General features: G+C 47.5%; 1 protein-coding gene across 1 annotated transcript in view; it reads right to left on the bottom strand.

Annotated features, from left to right (window-relative positions):
- Positions 1-18,501, bottom strand: part of FSTL1 (follistatin like 1) — a 96,920-nt gene extending 78,419 nt beyond the window's left edge. The window contains exons 1-2 of the mRNA XM_073668715.1: positions 18,355-18,501; positions 18,223-18,279 (exon numbers count right to left, since the gene is read on the bottom strand). Coding sequence (XP_073524816.1) covers positions 18,223-18,279; positions 18,355-18,486 — 189 coding nt within the window. The 5' untranslated portion in view covers positions 18,487-18,501. The remainder of the gene's footprint in view (positions 1-18,222; positions 18,280-18,354) is intronic.
- Positions 18,502-21,354: the final 2,853 nt, after the last annotated feature.

The following is a 21,354-nucleotide window of genomic DNA, read 5'->3' as shown; positions in this document are numbered from 1 at the left end:
AAGGAAACCAGGATGGATGAACACAGAACTTAAACACATGCTAAAAAGAAAGAAAGAAATGTTTATTAAATGGAAAGAGGGAGGCATATCTAAAGAAGATTATAATGCAGTCTGCAGATCCTGCAGGGCACGTATCAGGTTAGCTAAAGCTGACAATGAATTAAGGCTTGCAAGAGATGTCAAAAGCAATAAAAAAGGATTTTGGGGGTATGTCAAAAGTAAAAGAAAAGTCAAAGATGCTATAGGATTTTTACAGGATGAAAATGGAGAAATGGTAAGAGAGGATGTTGAGAAGGCCGAACTTTTTAATTCCTATTTTGCATCTGTTTTCTCTCAGAAAGAAAATGTAACATCAACTGATCTTCACTGTCCTTTTAAAGGAATAGAGGAATCCAAGTTATCTGTAAACCGAAAGATTGTGAGGGAATATTTAGCTAACATAAATGAGTTCAAGTCTCCAGGTCCAGATGAATTACACCCCAGAGTACTGAAGGAGATCGTAGAAGAAATTTTAGAACCACTCTCCATAATCTTTGAAAATTCTTGGAGAACAGGAGAAGTCCCAGAAGACTGGAGAAGAGCAAATGTTGTTCCTATCTTCAAAAAGGGGAAGAAGGTGGACCCAGGGAACTATAGGCCGGTGAGTCTGACTTCTATACCAGGAAAGATCTTTGAACAAATTATTAAACAACATGTATGTAAGTACATGGATAAGAATGAAGTGATTAACCAGAGTCAGCATGGGTTTGTAACTAACAAGTCATGTCAGACTAACTTAATTTCCTTCTATGACAGAATCACTGACTGGGTGGATCAGGGAAATGCTGTAGATATAGTATATCTTGACTTCAGCAAAGCATTTGACAAAGTATCTCACACCATCCTTATTGAAAAAAAGACCAAGTATGCAATGGACCAGGCAACTGTTAGGTGGATTCATAACTGGCTTAGTGATCGGACTCAAAGGGTGGTTGTAAATGGCTTCACATCCAGCTGGATGAATGTCTCAAGTGGGGTACCACAGGGCTCCGTCCTGGGACCTGTATTGTTCAACATCTTTATCAATGATTTAGATTAAGGAATTGAGGGTAAGCTGATTAAATTTTCTGATGACACAAAGCTAGGAGGGATAGCTAATACTAGAGAAGAGAGAGAGAGGATTCAAAAAGACCTAAATAAACTGGAGCAGTGGGCAGCAACCAACAGAATGGTTTTTAACAGGGAAAAATGCAAAGTACTACATCTGGGCAATAAAAATGAAAAAAGCATATACAGAATGGGAGGAATAGAGCTAAGCAACAGTACATGTGAAAAAGACTTAGGTATACTAATAGATCATAGACTGAACATGAGTCAACAGTGTGATGCAGCAGCAAAAAAGGCAAATACAATTCTGGGATGTATTAACAGAAGCATACAGTCTAGATCACGTGAAGTCATTATCGGTCTTTACTCCTCTTTGGTCAGACCTCATCTGGAATACTGTGTACAGTTTTGGGCACCACATTTTAAAAAAGACATAGACAAACTGGAGCAAGTTCAGAGAAGAGCGACCAGAATGGTGACTGGTCTGCAAACCATGTCCTATGAGGAACGGTTGCAGGATTTGGGAATGTTTAGCTTGCAAAAAAGAAGACTGAGAGGAGACTTAATAGCTGTCTACAAATATGTCAAGGGCTGTCACATTGTAGAAGGATCATCTTTATTCTCATTTGCACAAGGAAAGACTAGAAGCAATGGGATGAAACTGAATGGGAGGAGACACAGATTAGATATTAGAAAAAACTTTTTGACAGTTAGGGTGATTAATGAGTGGAACAGGCTGCCACGAGAGGTGGTGAGTTCCCCTTCAATGGACGTCTTCAAACAGAGGCTGGACAGACATCTGTCTGAGATGATCTAGTGAATCCTGCTTTGAGCCGGGGGTTGGACCAGATGACCCAGGAGGTCCCTTCCAACTCTACCATTCTATGAGTCTATGATTCTATGACCATAGGGGGTGACTGCACCGCACATAACACGTCACTGGGCTGCAGAGCTGACAATCTAGTAGAGGAGGGTCATGTGACCATAGGGGGTGACTGCACATAACACGTCACTGGGCTGCAGAGCTGACAATCTAGTAGAGGAGGGTCATGTGACCATAGGGGGTGACTGCACATAGCACGTCACTGGGCTGCAGAGCTGACAATCTAGTAGAGGAGGGTCATGTGACCATAGGGGGTGACTGCACATAACACGTCACTGGGCTGCAGAGCTGACAATCTAGTGGAGGAGGGTCATGTGACCATAGGGGGTGACTGCACCGCACATAACACGTCACTGGGCTGCAGAGCTGACAATCTAGTGGAGGAGGGTCATGTGACCATAGGGGGTGACTGCACATAACACGTCACTGGGCTGCAGAGCTGACAATCTAGTAGAGGAGGGTCATGTGACCATAGGGGGTGACTGCACATAACACGTCACTGGGCTGCAGAGCTGACAATCTAGTGGAGGAGGGTCATGTGACCATAGGGGATGACCGCACATAACACGTCACTGGGCTGCAGAGCTGACAATCTAGTAGAGGAGGGTCATGTGACCATAGGGGGTGACTGCACATAACACGTCACTGGGCTGCAGAGCTGACAATCTAGTGGAGGAGGGTCATGTGACCATAGGGGGTGACTGCACATAACACGTCACTGGGCTGCAGAGCTGACAATCTAGTGGAGGAGGGTCATGTGACCATAGGGGGTGACTGCACCGCACATAACACGTCACTGGGCTGCAGAGCTGACAATCTAGTTCTGTTCTCTTTGCTGCAAACTTGTATGAATGTGACCTGGAGAGTGAGGAGATTCACAGTCATAACTGGACTCTGGAGCTGACACTCCGGTGGATCCTGCGGGAGGGGGGTGGAGGGCCCACTTATATCTACACCAGATGTTATGGGCAGATACCACAGGACGAGACCCCGGGGAGCAGGAGAAGAATGGAGTGATACACACGCGTTTATGGGGCATCAGGGGGTCACAGAGGTGGCATCCGGGGGTCACACCAGGACATGGACTGGACACCACATGCTGGGGCCCTGGTAAAGCTGGTCAGGGCCCAAGAGATCATGGCCATGTTCACACTTTCAGGATTTGGTCAGTATTTTACATCAGTATTTATAAGAAGAAAAGTATAATAGAACCACGTCACCACTTCTGCATAGTCACCCACTCCGGGTTGTGGCTTACAAATACTGATGTAAAATACTGACCAAATACTGAACATGTGAACCTGGCCTAAAGCTTTGCCTCTCATGCTGATCATGGTCCTCCATAGACCTAGAATGGCAGCGCTCATTAACCCTTCCTGCACTGCAGCGGTGAATGGTTACATTACAGTGCCCTAGAGACTGATGGGCGCAGGGGAGAGAGCAGAGGCCTCCAGGTGGACTGTATTGTATTATCAGACTGTAGGATTATTATCCCGTAATGTTATATTGTATCATTATATCATGCGCATATTATACTGTGTGACTCTAGTATATGGCACCATTATATATTACACTATATGACGTATATATGACAGTACATTATACCCCTGTATGTACCCTGCAGACCAGCTGGCGGTTTACAGCATGCAGAAATCCCCACCACTCACTACAATGTCCAGAAGTCTGTGTACAATCGGCCCCCTGTCACACTGCGGGCCCCCCATGATTACACTATGAGATCATTTCCTCCAGGTGTGAGAGGTCCTGTTTCCAATTATCCACACAGTATTCAAAGCTCCAGCATGTAAAGAGTTAAGTCTCCTATTAACCCTGTGTAAGCCTGCAACACCTCAGGGGGTATATAAAGCACAGACACCAAATCCAGAGCTCTCCTGCAATGGCAGAGAATTAACCCTCTGGCTGCCAGCAAGCCCCAATCCCTCTATAAGTGAGTACATGTCTGTATAAGGGTATGACCCGGGCCCCAAAATACAGGAACAAAACGGCCCTGGAAAGTCCAGCACCTCCAACCTCATATCTACAGTCCTGGCCAAAAGTTTTGGGACTGACACAGATTTTGGTTTTTCACATTGCTGTTTCTATGGTTACTGACAGACAATTAGAAACATTCCGTACGTTGTTACATTTCATTTACAAATCCCTGAAGTTTCTGTGACTTTTGCCCCTTATTCTCCAGACTTCTGCCCTTCCCCCGGCAGCTGGGTATCGGCTAATGGGCAGATCCTGACTGATGGCCGCCCGTTCTTGTCTCATCACAGCTCCAATCAAAAGTTCTGGGGTTATCACTTTTTGAGGATTGACAGCAGGTTCTCACTGGGATGAGATCTGGGGAGCTTCCTGGACCCAAAATGTCAATGTTTTGTTTCTCGAGACACTTTGTTCTCACTTTTCTCTTGTGTCCTGGTCTCCATCATGGGGAAAAGCATCATCATCACATAGTCCTGGATGATGGAGAAGTTGTTCTTGGAGGAGGTTTAGATCCCATTCATTATTCATGGCTGTGTTCTGAGGTAAAATTGTGCAGCCCCCACACATTGTGAGTGACCCCCTCCATGGATAAGCCCCCGCACATTTTGAGTGAGCCTCCTCCATGGATGAGAAGCCCCCGCACATTGTGAGTGAGCCGCCTCCATGGCTGAGAAGCCTCCGCACATTGTGAGTGATCCCCTCCATGGATGAGAAGCCCCCGCACATTGTGAGTGACTCCCTCCGTGGATGAGAAGACCCCGCACATTGTGAGTGAGCCCCTCCATGGATGAGAAGCCTCCACACATTGTGAGTGAACGCCTCCATGGATGAGAAGCCGTCACACATTGTGAGTGACCCCCTCCATGGATGAGAAGACCCCACACATTGTGAGTGATCCCCTCCAAGGATGAGAAGCCCCCGCACATTGTGAATGACCCCCTCCATGGATGAGAAGCCTCCGCAAATTGTGAGTGAACCCCTCCATGGATGAGAAGCCCCCGCACATTGTGAGTGACTCCCTCCGTGGATGAGAAGACCCCGCACATTGTGAGTGAGCCCCTCCATGGATGAGAAGCCTCCACACATTGTGAGTGAACCCCTCCATGGATGAGAAGCCGTCACACATTGTGAGTGACCCCCTCCATGGATGAGAAGCCCCCGCACATTGTTAGTGAGCCTCCTCCATGAATGAGAAGCCCCCGCACATTGTGAGTGACCCCCTCCATGGATGAGAAGCCTCCGCACATTGTGAGTGATCCCCTCCATGGATGAGAAGCCTCCGCACATTGTGAGTGATCCCCTCCATGCATGAGAAGCCCCCGAACATTGTGAGTGACTCCCTCCGTGGGTGAGAAGACCCGGCACATTGTGAGTGAGCCCCTCCATGGATGAGAAGCCTCCACACATTGTGAGTGAACCCCTCCATGGATGAGAAGCCGTCACACATTGTGAGTGACCCCCTCCATGGATAAGAAGACCCCGGACATTGTGAATGACCCCCTCCATGGATGAGAAGCCTCCGCACATTGTGAGTGAACCCCTCCATGGATGAGAAGCCCCCGCACATTGTGAGTGACTCCCTCCGTGGATGAGAAGACCCCGCACATTGTGAGTGAGCCCCTCCATGGATGAGAAGCCTCCACACATTGTGAGTGAGCCCCTCCATGGATGAGAAGCCCCCGCACATTGTGAGTGAACCCCTCCATGGATGAGAAGCCGTCACACATTGTGAGTGATCCCCTCCATGGATGAGAAGCCTCCGCACATTGTGAGTGATCCCCTCCATGGATGAGAAGCCCCCGCACATTGTGAGTGACTCCCTCCGTGGATGAGAAGACCCCGCACATTGTGAGTGAGCCCCTCCATGGATGAGATGTCTCCACACATTGTGAGTGAGCCCCTCCATGGATGAGATGTCTCCACACATTGTGAGTGAGCCGCCTCCATGGCTGAGAAGCCTCCGCACATTGTGAGTGATCCCCTCCATGGATGAGAAGCCCCCGCACATTGTGAGTGACTCCCTCCGTGGATGAGAAGACCCCGCACATTGTGAGTGAGCCCCTCCATGGATGAGAAGCCTCCACACATTGTGAGTGAACGCCTCCATGGATGAGAAGCCGTCACACATTGTGAGTGACCCCCTCCATGGATGAGAAGACCCCACACATTGTGAGTGATCCCCTCCAAGGATGAGAAGCCCCCGCACATTGTGAATGACCCCCTCCATGGATGAGAAGCCTCCGCAAATTGTGAGTGAACCCCTCCATGGATGAGAAGCCCCCGCACATTGTGAGTGACTCCCTCCGTGGATGAGAAGACCCCGCACATTGTGAGTGAGCCCCTCCATGGATGAGAAGCCTCCACACATTGTGAGTGAACCCCTCCATGGATGAGAAGCCGTCACACATTGTGAGTGACCCCCTCCATGGATGAGAAGCCCCCGCACATTGTTAGTGAGCCTCCTCCATGAATGAGAAGCCCCCGCACATTGTGAGTGACCCCCTCCATGGATGAGAAGCCTCCGCACATTGTGAGTGATCCCCTCCATGGATGAGAAGCCTCCGCACATTGTGAGTGATCCCCTCCATGCATGAGAAGCCCCCGAACATTGTGAGTGACTCCCTCCGTGGGTGAGAAGACCCGGCACATTGTGAGTGAGCCCCTCCATGGATGAGAAGCCTCCACACATTGTGAGTGAACCCCTCCATGGATGAGAAGCCGTCACACATTGTGAGTGACCCCCTCCATGGATAAGAAGACCCCGGACATTGTGAATGACCCCCTCCATGGATGAGAAGCCTCCGCACATTGTGAGTGAACCCCTCCATGGATGAGAAGCCCCCGCACATTGTGAGTGACTCCCTCCGTGGATGAGAAGACCCCGCACATTGTGAGTGAGCCCCTCCATGGATGAGAAGCCTCCACACATTGTGAGTGAGCCCCTCCATGGATGAGAAGCCCCCGCACATTGTGAGTGAACCCCTCCATGGATGAGAAGCCGTCACACATTGTGAGTGATCCCCTCCATGGATGAGAAGCCTCCGCACATTGTGAGTGATCCCCTCCATGGATGAGAAGCCCCCGCACATTGTGAGTGACTCCCTCCGTGGATGAGAAGACCCCGCACATTGTGAGTGAGCCCCTCCATGGATGAGATGTCTCCACACATTGTGAGTGAACCCCTCCATGGATGAGAAGCCGTCACACATTGTGAGTGACCCCCTCCATGGATGAGAAGCCCCCGCACATTGTGAATGACCCCCTCCATGGATGAGAAGCTTCCGCACATTGTGAGTGAACCCCTCCATGGATGAGAAGCCCCCGCACATTGTGAGTGACTCCCTCCGTGGATGAGAAGACCCCGCACATTGTGAGTGAGCCCCTCCATGGATGAGAAGCCTCCACACATTGTGAGTGAGACCCTCCATGGATGAGAAGCCCCCGCACATTGTGAGTGAACCCCTCCATGGATGAGAAGCCGTCACACATTGTGAGTGATCCCCTCCATGGATGAGAAGCCTCCGCACATTGTGAGTGAACCCCTCCATGGATGAGAAGCCCCCGCACATTGTGAGTGACTCCCTCCGTGGATGAGAAGACCCCGCACATTGTGAGTGAGCCCCTCCATGGATGAGAAGCCTCCACACATTGTGAGTGAGCCCCTCCATGGATGAGAAGCCCCCGCACATTGTGAGTGAACCCCTCCATGGATGAGAAGCCGTCACACATTGTGAGTGATCCCCTCCATGGATGAGAAGCCTCCGCACATTGTGAGTGACCCCCTCCATGGATGAGAAGCCTCCGCACATTGTGAGTGATCCCCTCCATGGATGAGAAGCCTCCGCACATTGTGAGTGACCCCCTCCATAGATGAGAAGCCTCCGCACATTGTGAGTGATCCCCTCCATGGATGAGAAGCCTCCGCACATTGTGAGTGATCCCCTCCATGGATGAGAATCCCCTGCACATTGTGAGTGACTCCCTCCGTGGATGAGAAGACCCCGCACATTGTGAGTGAGCCCCTCCATGGATGAGAAGCCTCCACACATTGTGAGTGAACCCCTCCATGGATGAGAAGCCGTCACACATTGTGAGTGACCCCCTCCATGGATGAGAAGCCCCCGCACATTGTGAATGATCCCCTCCATGGATGAGAAGACCCTGTACATTGTGAGTGACCCCCTCCATGGATGAGAAGCCCCCGCACATTGTGAATGATCCCCTCCATGGATGAGAAGACCCTGCACATTGTGAGTGACCCCCTCCATGGATGAGAAGACCCCGCACATTGTGAGTGACCCCCTCCATGGATGAGAAGACCCCACACATTGTGAGTGACCTCCTCCATGGATGAGAAGCCCCCGCACATTGTGAATGATCCCCTCCATGGATGAGAAGACCCCGCACATTGTGAGTGACCTCCTCCATGGATGAGAAGCCCCCGCACATTGTGAATGATCCCCTCCATGGATAAGAAGACCCCATATATTGTGAGCGACCCCCTCCATGGATGAGAAGCCCCCACACATGAATGGTCTCAGGAGACTTTACTGCTGGCAGACACAGGACTCAGGGCAGCGCCACCTTCTCTTCTCCAGACAATCATCTTCCAAACTTCCCTACAGTTTGAAGGGGATTAATCAGAGAAATACTCCCCTCTATCCTTTGCAGTCCAATCTTTGTACTTCTGTCCATCTGTCCTTGATGTTTATCTTGAAGACAAGTGGATTCTTTGTTGCCCTTATTGACACCCAGCTGCCTCCACAATCCTTCGCCTGCTGCCGTTCCTGGGAAGCTCTGTACTTGGGCTGAACCAATCTGTAGCTGACTCTTCTTTAGGAGACATCCTGGCACTTGCTGGACTTTCTTGAGCACCCTGACACCTTCTTCATGGCAACTGAACCTCTCTTTTTGAAGTTCTTGATGATCCCATAAATGGTTGATTTAGGGGCAATCTTACAAACATCGATGTCCTTGCCTGTAAAGCCCTTTGATGCAAATCAATGATAACTGCACATATTTTCTTGGAGGAAACAATGATCAACAGAAGACAATGATTTTAAGAGAACCTGTCAGCTGACACATACTGCCCACCCGCCGGCTGCTCTGGATTGACAGTTCTCTTCTTATAAGTGCAGGTAGGCAGAGACCTGTCAGTCACTGGTAGTAGGCGGGAAAAAGCTATCAAAGAATGATCCTCTCTGGAACGCTGCAGCATTTTACATAAAACATACCTGGCTGAGATCACACAGCCAGAGCCTGATACATGCTGCCCGGGATTGGGATCAGGTATCAGATCCCTTTAAGTATCAGATCCTTTTTAAAGCTACCAGTCTGCTCTTGTTATTCAATTCAAGAAGATTCCAGGAATGATGAAGCAGATCTTGCGGCAGGGCTGAAATTTGCGGGGATTTTGTGATTCTATTAATTTTTCTGCCAAGAAATGACTTTACAATTTTTAATAATTCATCTGATCGCTCTTCACCACAATCTACAGATAATGAAATTCCCACTAAAAAAACCGAACAGCAAAAGTGAAAACCAAAACTTGTGACAGTCGCAAAACCTTTGGCCAAGACCGTACACGGGGTAAAATACAAGACATGTATCCTTCTATACAGGGGGTAAAATACAAGACATGTATCCTTCTATACAGGGGGTAAAATACAAGACATGTATCCTTCTATACAGGGGGTAAAATACAAGACATGTATCCTTCTTATATACAGGGGGTGATATACAAGACATGTATCCTTCTATACAGGGGGTAAAATACAAGACATGTATCCTTCTTATATACAGGGGGTGATATACAAGACATGTATCCTTCTTATATACAGGGGGTGATATACAAGACATGTATCCTTCTATACAGGGGGTAAAATACAAGACATGTATCCTTCTTATATACAGGGGGTGATATACAAGACATGTATCCTTCTTATATACAGGGGTGATATACAAGACATGTATCCTTCTATACAGGGGGTAAAATACAAGACATGTATCCTTCTTATATACAGGGGGTGATATACAAGACATGTATCCTTCTTATATACAGGGGTGATATACAGGACATGTATCCTTCTTATATACAGGGGGTGATATACAGGACATGTATCCTTCTTATATACAGGGGGTGATATACAAGACATGTATCCTCTTATATACAGGGGGTGATATACAAGACATGTATCCTCTTATATACAGGGGGTGATATACAAGACATGTATCCTTCTTAAATACAGGGGTGATATACAAGACATGTATCCTTCTTATATACAGGGGGTGATATACAAGACATGTATCCTTCTTATATACAGGGGTGATATACAAGACATGTATCCTTCTTATATACAGGGGGTGATATACAAGACATGTATCCTTCTTCTATACAGGGGTGATATACAAGACATGTATCCTTCTTATATACAGGGGTGATATACAAGACATGTATCCTTCTTATATACAGGAGGTGATATACAAGACATGTATCCTTCTTATATACAGGGGTGATATACAAGACATGTATCCTTCTTATATACAGAGGTGATATACAAGACATGTATCCTTCTTCTATACAGGGGTGATATACAAGACATGTATCCTTCTTCTATACAGGGGTGATATACAAGACATGTATCCTTCTTATATACAGGGATGATATACAAGACATGTATCCTTCTTATATACAGGGGTGATATACAAGACATGTATCCTTCTTATATACAGGGGGTAATATACAAGACATGTATCCTTCTTATATACAGGGGGTAATATACAGGACATGTATCCTTCTTATATACAGGGAGTAAAATACAAGACATGTATCCTCTTATATACAGTGGGTGATATACAAGACATGTATCCTTCTTATATACAGGGGTGATATACAAGACATGTATCCTTCTTCTATACAGGGGTGATATACAAGACATGTATCCTTCTTCTATACAGGGGTGATATACAAGACATGTATCCTTCTTATATACAGGGGGTGATATACAAGACATGTATCCTTCTTATATACAGGAGGTAAAATACAAGACATGTATCCTCTTATATACAGGGGTGATATACAAGACATGTATCCTTCTTATATACAGGGGGTGATATACAAGACATGTATCCTCTTATATACAGGGGGTGATATACAAGACATGTATCCTTCTTATATACAGGGGGTGATATACAAGACATGTATCCTTCTTATATACAGGGGGTGATATACAAGACATGTACCCTTCTTATATACAGGGGGTGATATACAAGACATGTATCCTTCTTATATACAGGGGGTGATATACAAGACATGTATCCTTCTTATATACAGGGGGTAAAATACAAGACATGTATCCTTCTTATATACAGGGGTGATATACAAGACATGTATCCTTCTTATATACAGGGGTGATATACAAGACATGTATCCTTCTTATATACAGGGGGTGATATACAAGACATGTATCCTTCTTATATACAGGGGGTAAAATACAAGACATGTATCCTTCTTATATACAGGGAGTGATATACGAGACATGTGTCCTTCTTCTATACAGGGGGTGATATACAAGACATGTATCCTTCTTATATACAGGGGGTGATATACAAGACATGTATCCTTCTTATATACAGGGGGTGATATACAAGATATGTATCCTTCTTCTATGCAGGGGTGATATACAAGACATGTATCCTCTTATATACAGGGGGTGATATACAAGACATGTATCCTTCTTCTATACAGGGGGTAATATACAAGACATGTATCCTTCTTATATACAGGGGGTGATATACAAGACATGTATCCTTCTTATATACAGGGGGTGATATACAAGACATGTATCCTTCTTATATACAGGGGGTGATATACAAGACATGTATCCTTCTTCTATACAGGGGGTAATATACAAGACATGTATCCTTCTGATATACAGGGGGTGATATACAAGACATGTATCCTTCTTATATACAGGGGGTGATATACAAGACATGTATCCTCTTATATACAGGGGGTGATATACAAGACATGTATCCTCTTATATACAAGGGGTGATATACAAGACATGTATCCTTCTTATATACAGGGGGTGATATAAAGGACATGTATCCTTCTTATATACAGGAAGTGATATACAAGACATGTATCCTTCTTCTATACAGGGGGTAAAATACAAGACATGTATCCTTCTTATATACAGGGGTGATATACAAGACATGTATCCTTCTTATATACAGGGGGTGATATACAAGACATGTATCCTTCTTATATACAGGGGGTGATATACAAGACATGTATCCTCTTATATACAGGGGGTGATATACAAGACATGTATCCTTCTTATATACAGGGGGTAATATACAAGACATGTATCCTTCTTATATACAGGGGGTGATATACAAGACATGTATCCTTCTTATATACAGGGGGTGATATACAAGACATGTATCCTTCTTATATACAGGGGTGATATACAAGACATGTATCCTTCTTATATACAGGGGGTGATATACAAGACATGTATCCTTCTTATATACAGGGGTGATATACAAGACATGTATCCTTCTTATATACAGGGGGTGATATACAAGACATGTATCCTTCTTATATACAGGGGGTGATATACAAGACATGTATCCTTCTTCTATACAGGGGTGATATACAAGACATGTATCCTTCTTATATACAGGGGTGATATACAAGACATGTATCCTTCTTATATACAGGAGGTGATATACAAGACATGTATCCTTCTTATATACAGGGGTGATATACAAGACATGTATCCTTCTTATATACAGAGGTGATATACAAGACATGTATCCTTCTTCTATACAGGGGTGATATACAAGACATGTATCCTTCTTCTATACAGGGATGATATACAAGACATGTATCCTTCTTATATACAGGGGTGATATACAAGACATGTATCCTTCTTATATACAGGGGGTAATATACAAGACATGTATCCTTCTTATATACAGGGGGTAATATACAGGACATGTATCCTTCTTATATACAGGGAGTAAAATACAAGACATGTATCCTCTTATATACAGTGGGTGATATACAAGACATGTATCCTTCTTATATACAGGGGTGATATACAAGACATGTATCCTTCTTCTATACAGGGGTGATATACAAGACATGTATCCTTCTTCTATACAGGGGTGATATACAAGACATGTATCCTTCTTATATACAGGGGGTGATATACAAGACATGTATCCTTCTTATATACAGGAGGTAAAATACAAGACATGTATCCTCTTATATACAGGGGTGATATACAAGACATGTATCCTTCTTATATACAGGGGGTGATATACAAGACATGTATCCTTTTATATACAGGGGGTGATATACAAGACATGTATCCTTCTTATATACAGGGGGTGATATACAAGACATGTATCCTTCTTATATACAGGGGGTGATATACAAGACATGTATCCTTCTTATATACAGGGGGTGATATACAAGACATGTATCCTTCTTATATACAGGGGGTGATATACAAGACATGTATCCTTCTTATATACAGGGGGTAAAATACAAGACATGTATCCTTCTTATATACAGGGGTGATATACAAGACATGTATCCTTCTTATATACAGGGGTGATATACAAGACATGTATCCTTCTTATATACAGGGGGTGATATACAAGACATATATCCTCTTATATACAGTGGGTGATATACAAGACATGTATCCTTCTTCTATACAGGTGGTGATATACAAGACATGTATCCTTCTTATATACAGGGGGTGATATACAAGACATGTATCCTTCTTATATACAGGGGGTGATATACAAGACATGTATCCTCTTATATACAGGGGGTGATATACAAGACATGTATCCTCTTATATACAAGGGGTGATATACAAGACATGTATCCTTCTTATATACAGGGGGTGATATAAAGGACATGTATCCTTCTTATATACAGGGAGTGATATACAAGACATGTATCCTTCTTCTATACAGGGGGTAAAATACAAGACATGTATCCTTCTTATATACAGGGGTGATATACAAGACATGTATCCTTCTTATATACAGGGGGTGATATACAAGACATGTATCCTTCTTATATACAGGGGGTGATATACAAGACATGTATCCTCTTATATACAGGGGGTGATATACAAGACATGTATCCTCTTATATACAGGGGGTGATATACAAGACATGTATCCTTCTATACAGGGGGTAAAATACAAGACATGTATCCTTCTTATATACAGGGGGTGATATACAGGACATGTATCCTTCTTATATACAGGGGGTGATATACAAGACATGTATCCTTCTTATATACAGGGAGTAAAATACAAGACATGTATCCTTCTTATATACAGGGGTGATATACAAGACATGTATCCTTCTTATATACAGGGGGTGATATACAAGACATTTATCCTTCTTATATACAGGGAGTAAAATACAAGACATGTATCCTTCTTATATACAGGGGGTAAAATACAAGACATGTATCCTTCTTATATACAGGGCGTAAAATACAAGACATGTATCCTTCTTATATACAGGGGTGATATACAAGACATGTATCCTTCTTATATACAGGGGTGATATACAAGACATGTATCCTTCTTATATACAGAGGTGATATACAAGACATGTATCCTTCTTATATACAGGGGGTGATATACAAGACATGTATCCTTCTTATATACAGGGGGTGATATACAAGACATGTATCCTTCTTATATACAGGGGGTGATATACAAGACATGTATCCTTCTTATATACAGGGGGTGATATACAAGACATGTATCCTTCTTATATACAGGGGGTGATATACAAGACATGTATCCTCTTATATACAGGGGGTGATATACAGGACATGTATCCTTCTTATATACAGGGGGTGATATACAAGACATGTATCCTTCTGATATACAGGGGGTGATATACAAGACATGTATCCTCTTATATACAGGGGGTGATATACAAGACATGTATCCTTCTTATATACAGGGGGTGATATACAAGACATGTATCCTTCTTATATACAGGGGGTGATATACAAGACATGTATCCTCTTATATACAGGGGGTGATATACGAGACATGTATCCTCTTATATACAGGGGGTGATATACAGGACATGTATCCTCATATACAGGGGTGATATACAAGACATGTATCCTCTTATATACAGGGGGTGATATACAGGACATGTATCCTTCTTATATACAGGGGTGATATACAAGACATGTATCCTCTTATATACAGGGGGTGATATACAAGACATGTATCCTTCTTATATACAGGGGGTGATATACAGGACATGTGTCCTTCTTATATACAGGGGGTGATATACAGGACATGTATCCTTCTTATATACAGGGGGTGATAGACACTTTATAGGAAGGGGAGATTTCCTGGCTTTTTCTACACACTTAGATCAGATACTTGAATGTTTCCTGTTGGATCATACACATGTACATAACACAATGGAGACTCTTCCCTACAATGTAACAAGTCTGAGCCCTGGGGGAGAAGTTTAACCATTTCTACACTGGATAAGATTTATCTTTTAGAACTCAGAACTAGGGGTGCAGAGTGTTGGGGGCACAGGACTAAGGGTGCAGAGTGTTAGGGGCAAAGGACTGGGTGTGTAGAGGGTTGGGGGTACAGGACTGGGGGCGCAATGTGTTGGGGGCACAGGACTGGGGGTGCAGAGTGTTGGGGGCACAGGACTGGGGGTGCAGAGTGTTGGGGGCACAAGACTGGGGTGCAGAGTGTTGGGGGCACAAGACTGGGGTGCAGAGTGTTGGGGGCACAGGACTGGGGTGCAGAGTGTTGGGGGCGCAAGACTGGGGTGCAGAGTGTTGGGGGCACAGGACTGGGGTGCAGAGTGTTGGGGGCACGGGACTGGGGGGGCAGAGTGTTGGTTGTACAGGACTGGGGCGGCAGAGTGTTGGGGGCACAGGACTGGGGTGCAGAGTGTTGGGGGCACAGGACTGGGGGTGCAGAGTGTTGGGGGCACAGGACTGGGGGTGCAGAGTGTTGGGGGCACATGACTGGGGTGCATAGTGTTGGGGGCACATGACTGGGGTGCATAGTGTTGGGGGCACAGGACTGGGGTGCACAGTGTTGGGGGCACAGGACTGGGGTGCAGAGTGTTGGGGGCACAGGACTGGGGTGCAGAGTGTTGGGGGCACAGGACTGGGGTGCAGAGTGTTGGGGGCACAGGAATGGGGGTGCAGAGTGTTGGGGGCACAGGACTGGGGGTGCAGAGTGTTGGGGCACAGGACTGGGGGTGCAGAGTGTTGGGGCACATGACTGGGGTGCAGAGTGTTGGGGGCACATGACTGGGGTGCATAGTGTTGGGGGCACATGACTGGGGTGCATAGTGTTGGGGGCACATGACTGGGGTACATAGTGTTGGGGGCACAAGACTGGGGTGCAGAGTGTTGGGGGCACAGGACTGGGGTGCAGAGTGTTGGGGGCGCAAGACTGGGGTGCAGAGTGTTGGGGGCACAGGACTGGGGTGCAGAGTGTTGGGGGCACGGGACTGGGGGGGCAGAGTGTTGGTTGTACAGGACTGGGGCGGCAGAGTGTTGGGGGCACAGGACTGGGGTGCAGAGTGTTGGGGGCACAGGACTGGGGGTGCAGAGTGTTGGGGGCACAGGACTGGGGGTGCAGAGTGTTGGGGGCACATGACTGGGGTGCATAGTGTTGGGGGCACATGACTGGGGTGCATAGTGTTGGGGGCACAGGACTGGGGTGCAGAGTGTTGGGGGCACAGGACTGGGGTGCAGAGTGTTGGGGGCACAGGACTGGGGTGCAGAGTGTTGGGGGCACAGGACTGGGGTGCAGAGTGTTGGGGGCACAGGAATGGGGGTGCAGAGTGTTGGGGCACAGGACTGGGGGTGCAGAGTGTTGGGGGCACATGACTGGGGTGCAGAGTGTTGGGGGCACATGACTGGGGTGCATAGTGTTGGGGGCACATGACTGGGGTGCATAGTGTTGGGGGCACATGACTGGGGTACATAGTGTTGGGGGCACATGACTGGGGGTGCAGAGTATTGGGGGCACATGACTGAGGTGCATAGTGTTGGGGGCACATGACTGGGGTGCATAGTGTTGGGGGCACATGACTGGGGTGCATAGTGTTGGGGGCACAGGACTGGGGGTGCAGAGTATTGGGGGCACATGACTGGGCTGCATAGTGTTGGGGGCACAGGACTGGGGTGCAGAGTGCTGGGGGCACAGGACTGGGGTGCATAGTGTTGGGGGCACAGGACTGGGGTGCATAGTGTTGGGGGCACAGGACTGGGGGTGCAGAGTGTTGGGGGCACAGGACTGGGGGTGCAGAGTGTTGGGGGCACATGACTGGGGTGCATAGTGTTGGGGGCACAGAGTGTTGGGGGCACAGGACTGGGGGTGCAGAGTATTGGGGGCACATGACTGGGGTGCAGAGTGTTGGGGGCACATGACTGGGGTGCAGAGTGTTGGGGGCACAGGACTGGGGTGCAGAGTGTTGGGGGCACAGGACTTGGGTGCAGAGTGTTGGGGGCACAGGACTGGGGGTGCAGAGTGTTGGGGGCACAGGACTGGGGGTGCAGAGTGTTGGGGGCACAGGACTGGGGGTGCAGAGTGTTGGGGGCACATGACTGGGGTGCATAGTGTTGGGGGCACAGGACTGGGGTGCATAGTGTTGGGGGCACAGGACTGGGGTGCAGAGTGTTGGGGGCACAGGACTGGGGTGCATAGTGTTGGGGGCACATGACTGGGGGTGCAGAGTGTTGGGGGCACAGGACTGGGGGTGCAGAGTGTTGGGGGCACAGGACTGGGGTGCAGAGTGTTGGGGGCACATGATTGGGGTGCAGAGTGTTGGGGGCACAGGACTGGGGGTGCAGAGTATTGGGGGCACATGACGGAGGTGCATAGTGTTGGGGGCACATGACTGGGGTGCATAGTGTTGGGGGCACATGATTGGGGTGCAGAGTGTTGGGGGCACAGGACTGGGGGTGCAGAGTATTGGGGGCACATGACTGGGGTGCAGAGTGTTGGGGGCACAGGACTGGGGTGCAGAGTGTTGGGGTCACAGGACTGGGGTGCAGAGTGTTGGGGGCACAGGACTGGGGGTGCAGAGTGTTGGGGGCACAGGACTGGGGGTGCAGAGTGTTGGGGGCACAGGACTGGGGTGCAGAGTGTTGGGGGCACAGGACTGGGGTGCAGAGTGTTGGGGGCACAGGACTGGGGGTCCGTACATACCTGAGCTTGGGAGCAGGACAGGGCGAGCAGCAGCAGCAGGGGGGCAGTCCTCAGGAGCTGGGGGCACAGACAGCAGATTAGTGGGGGCAGCAGGGAGGCACTGGGGGCAGTAATGGGGGGATCAGATCTCACCATGGCGGCACTGGGGTCTGTTCTGTGTCCTGCGGAGAAGATGATTGTCCTGAGAAGGCTGCTGAGCTGAAACTGTATCCGAAATGTCTCCCCTCCCCCATCCTTGTCCCCTCCTCTCTGCCGCCCCCTCATTCTGCACAGGGTCCTCCTGCCGGAGCCTGAGTGTAGCGACCCCCAACATACACCCCATCCCCCACTGCCTCCCCCAAGAAATATACCATTCACCCTCATCATCCCCTCCCCAAATACTGTCCTCCCATCACCCCCATCCTCCTATCCAGCGCCCCCTACTAAATGTATGTGTATCTAATCCTCTCCTGTGTGATACTGTCTGCTGAGCCGTGTATCTAATCCTATCCTGTGTGATACTGTCTGCTGAGCCGTGTATCTAATCCTCTCCTGTGTGATACTGTCTGCTGAGCCATGTATCTAATCCTCTCCTGTGTGATACTGTCTGCTGAGCCGTGTATCTAATCCTCTCCTGTGTGATACTGACTGCTGAGCCGTGTATCTAATCCTATCCTGTGTGATACTGTCTGCTGAGCTGTGTATCTAATCCTCTCCTGTGTGATACTGACTGCTGAGCCGTGTATCTAATCCTCTCCTGTGTGATACTGTCTGCTGAGCCGTGTATCTAATCCTATCCTGTGTGATACTGTCTGCTGAGCCGTGTATCTAATCCTCTCCTGTGTGATACTGTCTGCTGAGCCGTGTATCTAATCCTCTCCTGTGTGATACTGTCTGCTGAGCCGTGTATCTAATCCTATCCTGTGTGATACTGTCTGCTGAGCTGTGTATCTAATCCTCTCCTGTGTGATACTGACTGCTGAGCCGTGTATCTAATCCTATCCTGTGTGATACTGTCTGCTGAGCCGTGTATCTAATCCTCTCCTGTGTGATACTGTCTGCTGAGCCGTGTATCTAATCCTATCCTGTGTGATACTGTCTGCTGAGCTGTGTATCTAATCCTCTCCTGTGTGATACTGTCTGCTGAGCCGTGTATCTAATCCTCTCCTGTGCGATACTGTCTGCTGAGCCGTGTATCTAATCCTATCCTGTGTGATACTGTCTGCTGAGCCGTGTATCTAATCCTCTCCTGTGTGATACTGACTGCTGAGCCGTGTATCTAATCCTATCCTGTGTGATACTGTCTGCTGAGCCGTGTATCTAATCCTCTCCTGTGTGATACTGTCTGCTGAGCCGTGTATCTAATCCTATCCTGTGTGATACTGTCTGCTGAGCTGTGTATCTAATCCTCTCCTGTGTCATACAGTCTGCTGAGCCGTGTATCTAATCCTCTCCTGTGTGATACTGTCTGCTGAGCCGTGTATCTAATCCTATCCTGTGTGATACTGTCTGCTGAGCCATGTATCTAATCCTATCCTGTGTGATACTGTCTGCTGAGCTGTGTATCTAATCCTCTCCTGTGTGATACAGTCTGCTGAGCCGTGTATCTAATCCTCTCCTGTGTGATACTGTCTGCTGAGCCGTGTATCTAATCCTATCCTGTGTGATACTGTCTGCTGAGCCGTGTATCTAATCCTATCCTGTGTGATACTGTCTGCTGAGCTGTGTATCTAATCCTCTCCTGTGTGATACAGTCTGCTGAGCCGTGTATCTAATCCTATCCTGTGTGATACTGTCTGCTGAGCTGTGTATCTAATCCTCTCCTGTGTGATACTGTCTGCTGAGCCGTGTATCTAATCCTCTCCTGTGTGATACAGTCTGCTGAGCCGTGTATCTAATCCTATCCTGCGTCATACTGTCTGCTGAGCCGTGTATCTAATCCTCTCCTGTGTGATACTGTCTGCTGAGCCGTGTATCTAATCCTCTCCTGTGTGGTACTGTCTGCTGAGCCGTGTATCTAATCCTATCCTGTGTGATACTATCTGCTGAGCCGTGTATCTAATCCTCTCCTGTGTGATACTGTCTGCTGAGCCGTGTATCTAATCCTCTCCTGTGTGATACTGTCTGCTGTGCTGTGTATCTAATCCTCTCCTGTGTGATACTGTCTGCTGAGCCGTGTATCTAATCCTCTCCTGTGTGATACTGTCTGCTGTGCTGTGTATCTAATCCTCTCCTGTGTGATACTGTCTGCTGAGCCGTGTATCTAATCCTCTCCTGTGTGATACTGTCTGCTGAGCCGTGTATCTAATCCTCTCCTGTGTGATACTGTCTGCTGAGCCGTGTATCTAATCCTCTCCTGTGTGATACTGTCTGCTGAGCCGTGTATCTAATCCTCTCCTGTGTGATACTGTCTGCTGAGCCGTGTATCTAATCCTCTCCTGTGTGATACTGTCTGCTGTGCTGTGTATCTAATCCTCTCCTGTGTGATACTGTCTGCTGAGCCGTGTATCTAATCCTATCCTGTGTGATACTGTCTGCTGTGCTGTGTATCTAATCCTCTCCTGTGTGATACTGTCTGCTGAGCCGTGTATCTAATCCTATGCTGTGTGATACTGACTGCTGAGCCGTGTATCTAATCCTCTCCTGTGTGATACTGTCTGCTGAGCCATGTATCTAATCCTCTCCTGTGTGATACTGTCTGCTGAGCCGTGTATCTAATCGTCTCCTGTGTGATACTGTCTGCTGAGCCGTGTATCTAATCCTCTCCTGTGTGATACTGTCTGCTGAGCCGTGTATCTAATCCTCTCCTGTGTGATACTGTCTGCTGAGGCGTGTATCTAATCCTCTCCTGTGTGATACTGTCTGCTGAGCCGTGTATCTAATCCTCTCCTGTGTGATACTGTTTGCTGAGCTGTGTATCTAATCCTCTCCTGTGTGATACTGTCTGCTGAGCCGTGTATCTAATCCTCTCCTGTGTGATACTGTCTGCTGAGCTGTGTATCTAATCCTCTCCTGTGTGATACTGTCTGCTGAGCCGTGTATCTAATCCTCTCCTGTGTGATACTGTCTGCTGAGCCGTGTATCTAATCCTCTCCTGTGTGATGCTGTCTGCTGAGCCGTGTATCTAATCCTATCCTGTGTGATACTGTCTGT

The sequence above is a fragment of the Phyllobates terribilis genome, unplaced genomic scaffold (genome assembly GCF_046119375.1).
Source record: "Phyllobates terribilis strain yellow unplaced genomic scaffold, ASM4611937v1 Scaffold_2__4_contigs__length_985480577, whole genome shotgun sequence".
Lineage (NCBI taxonomy): Eukaryota > Metazoa > Chordata > Amphibia > Anura > Dendrobatidae > Phyllobates > Phyllobates terribilis.
Note: the sequence above shows the minus strand (reverse complement) of the source record. Positions and strands in the feature narration are given on the sequence as shown.